Raw genomic sequence first — 12205 nt, 5'->3', positions numbered from 1 at the left:
AGACTACCGGAAGTGGTAAAAGCATTTCAATGCGGTGTTTTTCAAGAAAGTTTAATACCTCTAAAGAAGCTACAAAAGCCGGACGCCCGGAAAGGAGTTTTCAACAAGAATTTCAGAGACTCTGATGAAGAAACACAACATCAAACATTTTAGGGCCGAGTGACTTAAAAGCGTCGGTTGTTTGACGTTACAACCCGCCCTCTGAAAACTTCAGCATGTATAAATATTTTACTGCTCACAACACCGCAGGCGATACCTCGGCGTCTTACACCAGACCTGGTACAGAGTTATAATAACGGTTATCACACCTTATTAAAGAATGACTCCTATGGAAGGAGGTCACTGCGGAGACACCGATCAAAGTGTTCCACAATCACATGCGACACCTTTGCCTCATCACAGGAGTAAAATAAAGAGTGGCTTTTAAGAGAGGAAGTCTGAATTAGCGTCTGTCCAGAAAGTAAGAGCGTTTTGATAAAAAAAAAGAGGCGAAGAGTGCCGACGGTTGAAGTCTTTACAGTGACAAGCAGTATTCCCGTACACCTCCATTATATATAAATTAGTAGACTAGACCTGTCGGGTCATTTTATGGAAGCTAGAGATGCAAAGAAGAGTAAAAATGGCGTAACCAAGAGAAATTTCAAGTGGAAAAAATCCTAAAGCGCCGCGCACTGTCAAGGGAGAAAAACAGGCTTTTTGTGCAATGGAAAAACTGGCCGCAAAGTTAACAGCTGGGTTAAAATTGGCTGATGTGAGCCGATTATATAAAACCTCTATTACAAAGACCCGGTCCATCACTTTCGCACTCAATGAGAGATCATGGAACACACCGCCTCAAGGGGCTTTTATGTGACTCTGCCTTCCCGCCAGTAGAAATATTTAAAAGTAATACTAGCGGTTGTTACACAATGCGATTTAGCAAAACCGATTGAACTTGCTGGCGAATGGTTGAAGTGGAGCCTATGCGAAATCATATATCAGCGCCGTGGTATGAATTTTACAGCAGATTCATCACTATTTTGAACTGAATCCAGTGACCAAGCCTCACCTCAGCCCTTGGTAAGTGTAAAAATTTAACAGGGCGATACTATAATCGGCTAAAGATCTCCTGGAATACCTGGTCCAGACGGTTAAAATATATCCTTTGGCGCCTCTTTTCAACAACTTGACCAAAGCGGATTGACTTCAAAGGCGACGGTCTTTACAAAGATCAAAGCAGTACCCCCTCTGGCTTACATGCATCGGTCCTGAAAGTTAATGAATGAGTGGGCGCTATCCAAGCGGCCATCTACATATCCTTAATGATTTAAGCGCAGGCAATATATAACCTGTTTGCTATACGGATATCATTGCAGTATCAAGCGTTCAACGACAGTTACTCACGCTGCTTGGAGTCAGTGAATGTGAAAGGTGACTTTGGTGACACAGCGAACATTACGATTACCATACACTCCATTACCTGCAGCTGTCGAAAAATTACATCAAAACATACGCGCCAGAAATTAAAACAGATACGCAACAAACCCGTGGATTTTGTTTTTGGGAAAACAATTGTGAAACTACACTTTAAACCAGTTACAGCGTTCTTTGTAAGATGCTTCATATCAAAGACCACGCCGTTTTGTGGCCTACTATGAAGGTCAAGTAGAGGCGTTACCGGTTTTAGGAGCTCCGGTTATGTACGGTCAGAATTATAGGCTCAATATTTTCAAAGCTGTTTGCGCTTTGTAGCCCCTCTGCTAAGAAAAGGTTTCGCTGTAGCAAACCGCATCATAAAACAACCGCTACAAACATTGCATCAGATGCAGTGAAAGGATTTATGGGGAAACTACACGAGAACAAAAATCAAGAAGGCGACCGCGGTGTATGGTCTTATCACGTAGAGCAAGGAAGCCGCCAGGTGAAGGGTTGTTTACGGCTGCATTTAAAAGCGCCTGCTAAAGCGAACAAATCAGTCAGGAGGCAGCTCGAAGGAAGTCTGCACAGAGCTCGGCGCATTTTAACGTTGCAAACAATGGCCCTCTTACATCAGAAATCGGCAGAGTGTACCCTGCGAGCTGGACCTCTTTTCAGCTCCCATGACCACAATTATCGTAGAGGGATAAAAAATATCAAAATTACCAGCCGTTATCAGCGCTTTGCGGACTCCTCCCGATTGAATTTTACATACCTGGAGACGGTGAAAAGAATTACCCCCGATTTAAGCGGCACGCTGCTTCATCTCCAGAGTTAAAATTACAGAGAAAGATGGGTCAAAACATCCACCAGATACAGCAGTTGGGCTCATCAACTACCCGCTGAATACAATTTTCAGTCAATGCGGCGTTATTCTAGGGGATAGATTAATTTCCCAGTCAAGGTACGCGCATCCATATCGGCGATTATAGAAACTTTGCTCCAACTTTTTCCAGACGATACGTTAAAAGAGTCAATTTAAGCGCCGGTCTGTTTTAAAAGAAGCCAGGCGCCATGGATTCTGTGGTAATAAATAATGGTCTAACAGAGGGTTAGTCCAGAGGTCAATTCAGGCGCAGAATCTACGAAGTTGAGCCTTTTGGGCCCATTACATGAGTGACATATTTTTTCTCTCGAAAGACTGATGTTAAACTCTGTTGATTTGAGAATTAAACTGATCCTTAGCTGCTTGATGCATTTTGTCTTATGGGGCTGCGTGATTCCGAGTTCGTTGTCATAAAGATAATATGGGCATCGCTGTTTGTTAAAAGGTCACCTTCCCCGCTATACGTCTGGGTCGCCGCAGCCCTGATGAAAGGAAATGCTCTTTATCCGCTCTCCGCGTCTGTGTGAAGACCTATTCCACACGAGAAAATTCCAGGATCTGTAACCAGGAAAACCTATTTCTGGGTGCTATGCCTCGCTATCTAGCTTTAGCCATGGTTTAGAGTAGATTCTTTTTCAGGAAGAAGGGACCTATCCCGTTTTAACTTTCTTCATAATGACATTGAATATCTTGCACTGTGTCAGGATGGGAAGCAGCTGCTGCTAAGGCCTCTTCCAGTTTCAACACCGGCAGCTCAGTTAGAGAATATTACAACATGTTTACATCTACTGGGAGACACCTCAAAGGATCTGCCTCTTAGCATTACCAGTAGGGAATTTGTGAAAGGTTATTCTTTGTTATGTGTTCCAATCTGGGAAGTGACGAAGACAGCGGGCACACCACTAGCCCATTTCCTCAGGAATTTACGTCTTGAAATGCGCTTCAGGGTCCCTCTGCCTTAACAACAACGTTAATAGTATCCGCTTATTCCGATACTCCCATTCTGGAGATCAACTCTAAAAGACAGGTGTTGGTGGATTATTATTAAAGATATGGATAATCATCAGCTAGAAAGGGCTTTACATCATCTTATAGGAGACACATTCCACGGCGTGTGGGCTTGCGATCAGCTACCAGCTGAGCAGACCTTTAACCTGCCAGCCTATTTTATAGTGAACACTCATCCTTCCTACATGCCTGGTGAGCACTTGGCCGCACTGACGTTGGAAGAGGGACGGAGTGCAACTTTTTCGACTCTTATGGATTTCCATAGATTTTGCTCATTACCCAGCGAGCATTTTACAATTTTTGGAAAGTCGTTCAAAGAAGCTACACTCACCACAACCGCCAGCTCCAGCATACTTTCTCTATATTAACGCGGACAGCATGCGTTTTTATCTCTGTCACCGCCGCATGCGGTTTATCTTATTAATAACATTTTGGGCTTGTATCATGTTGGCGATGTCTATAAAAGCGACCGCATGGTATCTACTTTTGTGAATAAATATCAAGATCGTGCTCGTAACAGCTCAGAATCTTTTCATCATAGTGTATGCTCTCTGAAAATGTTTAAAGATTGTTATCACTTGTAAGAAACATGAAAAACAAACCAACGCAGCTGTAACCATAAACTTGTGATTAATAAAATGCTTTATTGAAAATGAAGCAGTGTCCGGAAATTCTCTTCATTTACAAGTTTAAAAACTCTAATCCCCGTAGACCATCTTGGGGATTTTTTGTCTTTTGTGGGGGCGGTGATTTTCTTCAAAACCATCTCCGTCCATTCTGGAGTTGTCTGTACTGTTCAGCGCTTGCGGATTTTTCACCATCGCAAACGGGAATGTTGAGCACTGACAAAGTATTTAAGAAACCAGTCCATCCTTTTGGCATTGTTTGTGTTTTCTTCTTATTAGGCTGCGATAGATTTTTGAATAAATCTATCATATGAGAGCCTTTTACGACAGAGCCTTTGTAAATAAATTCGCCCCTAGAGGACCATCTCACGTCATTTGCGGCTAATTTCTGCATAATGTAGAGAGCGTTTTTCCGGTCGTGCAGGGGCAGGTTTGTTATCACATCGCTTGCAGCCTCATCCAATAGGGATTGGGGGTCCGGTGCTGATGCTGCTGCTACACCACCATCAGCACCATCTACTGGTGCATCGGCAGCTGGTGCATCTGATGAGGATGCAGAGTGTTGACTTTGTGCGACATCCGGATGCAGAGTGAGAGTAACCCTATGACGCTCTTTCTCGCTTTGTTTGAGCAAAGTGAGATAGCGTAACATCAGCGCTTCGTATCTTTTAGCTTTTTCATACGAATTCAATCTTGGATCATTTAATACGGCGCTCATTTTCTCATTCAAATCATCTTCGGCTGTCTGTCTGATGGATGGCTCTGGTCTAGTCATTTTACTCAGCTGCTGGGGCGAAATCAAATACATTTTCTTGGTAGCCTTTAGAGCCATATTATTAATTTTTTCTTCTCCTCTTAGCTTCTCGGAATCAGCCCACCTAGTAGATTTCGAGAATAGGCACTGCGGCAGAAAGCAGAGGAAGGATAAAACCCCAGTTTGTTTTTTCAGAACCTGATGTTTACGCTTTAAGCTGGTTTTTTTATCTGCCAACAACCTTATAATATTTCTTTTGACGCTTCAGTTGTTCGTTATTGAGAAGGGGACACCTTTAGATGCCCTTTCAAAAGATTAAGAGATAATTCGCACAAGGCCTGCAGAAAATCAGGTGAGCAGTGTTTTAAAATGTCTTTGCGCTTTGAAGGCTTCGCGTGGTACAAGGCTTTTAGTAACAGAGCGTTCCTTTTTAACCGCTCCGACATAATGAAGGTCTATTTTGTTTTAGCGATGTAAACCGTCGTCTGCTGGTGGGGAAGTATCCCCGTGCGCACTCTGTAACGTTCTGGGCATGAAGGTGTGAGGTCCAAAATTAAATACCCGTGCGCTGACTTGGTAGCATCTTGAAAACTTTCCAGGAAAAACTGTTTTTGTGAGGGAAACATCTGATGTGCTAGTACCCTCATCTGCAGTTGGTCGCGGGGGTTTTTAAATAGCACGAGGTAATTACAGTTTAAACTGATTGTACGGCTGTATTTACCTTTATGGAATACATTTTGAGTCAACATCATGACGCTCATCCTTTTGTGATGTCGGTATTGCGTGAATATTTTCGCCACCTCGGGATGGTCACCTGCCTGAAATATGACGTCGTCCAGGATGACGAGATGTGAAATGGTCAGGGAGGAAACAGATTAGTGTCGTCAAAAGAATCGGGGAGTCCTTCCAGAAATGTAATTCTTTTATTCATTTTCTTCATTTCATCATACATGGGTTGATAACTTGTATAAATCCATACAATATTTTCTGGTACAGCGTCCATCACACGTTCACATTTTTCCAGTACAGATTTAATAAAATAGGTTTTACCACAACCACTTGGGCCCACTACCAAACATGAAAATGGAACCTTTAGTCTTGGATCAAAATCAATCTGCTCCATCATGCAGCTAATAACCAAAAGGCAGAGTTGTACCGTCAGGAAATACCCGTCTCTTGTCGTACACGACTCTAAACTTTTTCTTGAATGTAGCGTTTTTCAACAGAAATCCGTTTTTATCACGTTTTATAGTCTGTTGCGGCGTTTCAAGGAATCTTTCCTTAGACCCCTCAAGATAGCCTCTTGACCAATTCTTTTGTGCTGTCAAAATTGATCAGTTCACTGCATTCCTCGCCTGTGTAATACCTTTAACTTTCATCACCACTTTTTTCTCATTTTGGTCTGGCTGGTACGTAGCTCTTTGGACCTCGCGGCTACAAATCAATTTATTGTGTCGCCGTAGATTCATCCGCGGGAGGTCACCGAGATAATTACCCAGCTCCAGAGGCGTCTCATTTTCTTTTATCACATAGATCAAGCTGTCCGTGTCTACGTGAGAATGTTCTGTTGCAGCCTTTCTAAATAACTGTACAATTTCAGACGCCCGTAGCGGTGGTAAACGCAGCGATGAAAACATTACTGCTTCGACCTGGGGGACTACACACCTGTCATTATACAACCACTGAATCAGTGCTACGGCCGCCGGTTTGTTGGTAAAAACGACACGTGTTTTAGAGTGTATTGTCCAGAAAACACTAAAGTGAAAAAGTGTTCGGCCGACTTGACGAGTGTGGTTTGAACCAAATTACTTCTCTGCGCAAACTTGCCCCAAAAGCCGTTCAGACAAGCCTTGACACCTGTCTCTTTGCCGGATTTGTCTCAATTTTTCTGGGTTTAACCTGATGCCTTGATGCAATTCGTAGTCTCTGATGTATTTTTCCTACTCATCGTTCACGGCCTCCGGCCGAAACCCTGAAGCTTCCTGTTTACCCTTCAAAAGGTGTGTGAATGTACTTCGACAAAAGATTGCTGCTCTGTGCCTCAAAGTGCCAGACCTCAGAAAGTTTCGACACCTTGTAACCCATCTGTACCGCTTTGTGCAGCTCTGCACTGACCCAAACTCCGTCAGAGCTCTGGCAACGTCATCATGACTACATGAGTCGCTCTGATTATTAGTCCCTGAGCATGTACCGACAGAGTGTGAACACTAATTTACCTTGAGCTGTTTTATAAGGTAACACGGGAAAATACAGACCTCTTGGGGGAATCACGGTTGCTCTGATCAGCCCAAAGTAGTTTTCAATTTCGTCAAAATCTCTGTGAATTATTACCGGATGGCCTAATGGGTATGAGCCTGTTGCGTTAACGTACGGATACAATGACGTAACATCTACATAATGCACATTTGTTCACGTCTGCACCTGCAGTGTACCGTAGCCTCAGCGCCGCTGGTCCGCCATACAGTGCGGTTCGAGGAGCCAGAGGTTCAGGTGGATCATATTTCTTCATAAACTCGCACTTCGCCGCGTGTTTTTTTCATCAGAGTCCACGCATGCTCCGTCATCACCTCTGTATGCAGTCCATGCGTGGACCTCAACTGATGCAGCTTCCCTGGCTAGCCGAATGCATTTCCTCAAAGGCGATCCCTGTCATTGGGCAGATATCATGAGGTCTTGAAACAAGTAGGACAGCCATGATAAAACATCCTTGAAATTCATAGGCGCAGTCTAACCCCTCTATGGCGGGCGTAACCGACGACAAAATACGCATCAATTTTCTTTTTTCCCCGGGTTTAGAGCATGCTGGAATGAAAATTTTTTTGAATACATTAAATCCATTCCAGCCGAATTGAGCAGCTCGGGAAATTTTTGAACTGACGCCTGTAATCGTCGGGTGAAGGAATAGCCAGTGTCTTTTCAACCAGGAAATTTGTGAGAAATACTTTCATTGATGCCCGGGGGAAATTGTGACGCAGCTGAAAGGATCCACGTCGCCTCCCCTACAAATTCCTCTCTGAATTTCATGCATCCTTTCGCCGCAGAATATTTGTGTCGTTTTGACAGTAAAAACTGCCTCTTTCTCAAAGTTAAAACACCCCTCGATGCTTCTTTGTACCAGCTGTAAAACTCGTTTTTGCTGAGCCGCGGACATGCTTTCTACACCGTAACTTGCCGGCGGCGGTAAGGCCCGATATATTTTAGATGCTTCTCTTTGCTAAATTTGTGGGGAAAGAAGCCCTTTGATTGATCTGCAAATCCTAATGCTTTCCGGCATAGCGCGAGTTTCATGGTAAGAAAGGACAGGGAATTCGATAAACCTTAGCAGATAATCTGTTTCTGTAAAACAGATTATTTTGCTGCCTTGCATGACAAAGCGACCGGGCTCATTCCTAAGTCTATCAGGCCTCTGAGGATTAGGTAGCTGTCAAAACCTCTAGCATTGTGTGCGATAAATGTAGCTTTTTATATTGAGGGTTTCCTGAACTTCATGAGAAACTTCCGTACGAGTCTAAGCCGTAGGACATCCATTTTTCACCCTGTAGCGATTCGTTCACACGAGGTAAGGCGTGTGTTCTCCCTTGTCATTGACAAATGTTTCAAAATCGTAAAGAAGATATCTTGGGTCTGATTTTCTTGAAATTTCACCGGTTGTATGTAGCACTGGTGTGGCTCGTCACCTTTGTGGACACCACACACTTTACATTTGAGGTTCATGCATTTGTGCTCTGTACTAGCGGAGAAGAGATATTTGCAATTTGAACATTTGTGAATCTTCTGACATGTACTGAGGGTCGTGTCATTCAAAGACTTTTGTGTTTAACGTAACACGCAGCGTGTTACGAAGTCCTGTTGCAATCTCGCGCAGTATACAGGGTCACTGTAACGCAGTATCGCATGTAGGATCGAAACAGAGATTGCAATGACCGGACAAGAGTGGGCCTCGCTCCGGCAGTAACCTCGGTAACAGTAATGACATACATTATCAACCCTAAAACCCTTTAAGATTTTTTATATTAAAAAAAAGTGGTTTTAAAAAAAAAAAAAAAAACTGGCTGGTCATGGACTTTGGGGTATTGTGTTTCAAAATGCGAGAGAGCGCGGTCCTCTGCGTCTCTGTAAAAGACTACAATTTTCCGGTTTACTATCTGTTCAAATTTATTGATGTGACTGAAAGCTACTGCGGTGGCTTCGGTCAGACCCGCTAAATGATGAAGCTCTCTAGCGTGCTCGACGGCTTGTATGTAGGTGAAGTCGGTGTTGATGAGCAGAGCCAAGCTGATGGTAAAGCATAGTTTATTGTTTACGTTGGGCACTACATGCAAGTGTTTTTTTTTCTTATTAACGATCTCGCTGACCAGAGTTTTTTTAAGTTTTCGCTTATCACCAGCACCGCCCCTAGGATTTTTGACAACTTGAATGACTACTTCCAGTGGTGAGTCAGCGTCTAGCTCTCTGTTAGATTGTATCAATCTCTCCAGTAACCCTTCAAAAACGTTCTGAAAGTCAACGCCCGTATCACCGACTTGAATGATATCGTGTTCCTGTGCATTTTCCGCTATTATTTCAACCTGTACGAGGTCATTAGGTCTAACCTCAGGTCTCACTCTCTCAGCTAAGGCGTTAAAATGATTCAAAACATCTTCATAAAATTGCGCCAAATCCCCGACGTTCGCTATGGGAGGTACTTTAAAGGTCTGACGGAATTCCAAATTCCCAAAGCGATCGCGTCTCCTCGACTGAATGTCATGGGGGTCTATTGGCGGTAAGGGGTTTTCTAACGGGGGAATGTCATGGTTCTCAATCTCTTGTAATAAGGTATTTTCTACCGGTTGAATGTCATTATGGTTATGATTATCAAGCTCTTGTAAGGCCCTTTCTAACGGCTGAAAGTAATCACTCGCAGGCTCTGGTTGTGCTGTCTCTGTGCTGCCGTTATTTAAATGAGGTTGATCAGGACGATTGTCTGGGTGGGGATTATTATGATTTAACTCTTGGATGGCTTCAGCAAGCGCTGGTGTTACAAAACGCAGTGGATCCCCGTTTACATCGTCTACAGCAATAACTAATTGTATGGGAATTATACAAGACTGGTCAGGCTCCATTTTGCATGTGATTAAAAATAAAATAAAATAAAATAAAACAAAATGTCACAGCTAACACCTTACAACTTTTACATTTGAAGAATTGTCTGCACAATTGTCAGCAGCTTTTGGAGGATCTCCACCTTGCTTTCCGGATCTCTCACTCTCTGGGCTCGGCGATTGCCCCTCAGTACAGCATCTGTCATAAAATCAGAGAAAATACCTTTTAAATATATTTAATTATCGATACAATAATACTAAGATATGTAAATAATAATTACCTCTGACGGGTTCAGGCCTCTCCCTGACATATCTCACTCGATGAATACCCCTCCGTCCTTTCATAAAATTTAGAGAATATACATCTTTAATTATATATTTTAATTATCAAGACAATAATATATACATATATAAATAATAATTACCTCTGAATCGTACAGTGGGACGCGTGGTCCTGGCGACAGGTTCAGGTTCAATCTCTGTTCATTTGGAAAATAATGAGATAATAATGAGCGAAAGTCTGAATAACTCTCTCTCTCTCTCTCTCTCCCCCTACCTGACTTGCTCCCCACACACACACACACACACACACACACACACACACACACACACACACACACACACACACACACACACACACACACACACCATTTTGGTTACCCAACCATCACCCAACCAGATGGTCAATCTCTCACCCCTGCTCTTTCCCATCTTACATTGTAATGTTTTTAAAATGAACAAAAACCATGCATCTGCAGTAACAGGTATAACTTAAAAGCACTTACCCGCGTCCTGAGTTTGAGTTTGCAGAGAGATGGTCTCTGTAATGTTCTGTTCAACTATTTCCCGCTGCTGCTCAGATGCTCTTTCGAGGGGCAAGGATTTCAAGAAAGATTAAGTTCCACTTCATTGCCATCTTCAACTGCTTTCAGAACCACTACACCATCTACTTCTGCTTCTTCTGCTGCTTCTTCCTCTCCTTCTGCTTCTTCTGCTTCTTCTTCTGAATCAGCGAGGGGCCTGGATAGGCTCCTGACCGTTTTCTGTGGATGCTGCAGGCTCAATCTCTGTTCATTTTGAAAATAATATATAACTTGCTTCAATTCAATGTATTTACTTTAAGTGTTAATAAACTATCTCTCTCTCTCTCTCTCTCTCTCTCTCTCTCTCTCCAATCAAATGACTATCTCCCACAATGCCCTCTTACCCACCACCACCCACACCCCTCCCACACCACCTGCACCTCACACACACACACACACACACACACACACACACACACACACACACACACACACACACACACACACACACACACACACACACACACATGTGTTCCCCATCTCCCATCCACCCATTTACAGGTATAATATAAATAATATTTGTCTCCCTCTATCTCACATCTACCCAGTTGCAGGTATAATATAAATAATATGAAGGCCTTACCGGCAGTCATTTGTAGGGGTAGCCGAGGGGTGCCCAGCGTTTTCATCTCTTGACTGCATATGCTGTACCGGCTGCCTAAATTCTGTTTCAATCGTGTGGTTGGGGACGTCTGCGCGGCTACAATTGGCGCCCGTTGGCCCGTGGTCTTTCTTCAGACATTACCTCCTCAATTTCAATAACCCCTGTAAAGACTGCTGGATTTTTGATTGTTATATGCAACGCCTCTGTCATCTATCACGCCTTTGGGGAGAGAAAAGACAACATAGGATCAGTTATTTATTACCTTGATACATAAAGCATTAAATGGTATAAATAACCTACCAAAATCGACATCTGTGATTACGATATCTCTAAAGTCCTCGTCATTGATTTCTGTTAGGAAGAACAGTCATAATGGTTGACCGGAATATTTCAACACACTTGGCATTAATAATTAATTAATCCATAATGATAATATTAGAACTCACCTGAAAAGTACTGTGACTGAATCATTTTGACTCCTCTGAATGAAGTGACGGTCTGTATGCAAAGCCGAGTGGGAGAGTAGGCTGAATGAAGCACATGCTTCTTCCAAACATGTGGTAAACACTTTATTGCCTATTTAGGGACGAACATTAGTGCTGGTGTGCAAACTTTTGGGGGGCTCAGCCACTTACTTGGCCTGTTGTAAGAGGGGCCTTACAATTCCTATTTTACAACCCTGCCTTACACGTTCTGCTCTCTGCTCCAAAGAGTGTAAAGATACTTGATTTAATTCTTGGTCATTGGCTCATTTCAAACGCATCAGTGTTACTCAAACTTACATTCATGCTGTGTGTAGAATGAAAAACCTATCTTTCTCTGTTTCAAACGGGGAAGAAACCCTTTTATGCTCAAAATTGTTCGCTACACCCCTCTTCTCTCACTGGATCATTTCAAACACATCCGGATATTTCATCTCTAACGCTCATTGGATCATTTTAAATGAAACATTTTTCTACTTCCTGTAGCGCCCTCATTGCAGCACTTA

General features: G+C 43.0%; 1 protein-coding gene and 1 long non-coding RNA gene across 2 annotated transcripts in view; both read right to left on the bottom strand.

The window, feature by feature from the left end:
- Positions 1–10624, bottom strand: part of LOC120544306 — a 15840-nt gene extending 5216 nt beyond the window's left edge. Inside the window, exons 1-4 of the mRNA XM_039777950.1 lie at positions 10536–10624; positions 10176–10229; positions 10032–10088; positions 8723–9949 (exon numbers count right to left, since the gene is read on the bottom strand). Coding sequence (XP_039633884.1) covers positions 8723–9771 — 1049 coding nt within the window. The 5' untranslated portion in view covers positions 9772–9949; positions 10032–10088; positions 10176–10229; positions 10536–10624. The remainder of the gene's footprint in view (positions 1–8722; positions 9950–10031; positions 10089–10175; positions 10230–10535) is intronic.
- Positions 10625–11396: 772 nt separating this feature from the next.
- LOC120544472 lies at positions 11397–11810 on the bottom strand. The gene is made up of 3 exons (XR_005636504.1): positions 11664–11810; positions 11518–11568; positions 11397–11436 (listed from the first exon to the last, which is right to left on the bottom strand). It is a non-coding gene; the product is annotated as an uncharacterized LOC120544472 (long non-coding RNA).
- Positions 11811–12205: the final 395 nt, after the last annotated feature.

The sequence above is a fragment of the Perca fluviatilis genome, chromosome 16 (assembly GCF_010015445.1).
Source record: "Perca fluviatilis chromosome 16, GENO_Pfluv_1.0, whole genome shotgun sequence".
NCBI lineage: Eukaryota > Metazoa > Chordata > Actinopteri > Perciformes > Percidae > Perca > Perca fluviatilis.
The sequence above is the reverse complement of the archived record's forward strand: the minus strand, read 5'-3'. Positions and strand labels throughout refer to the sequence as shown.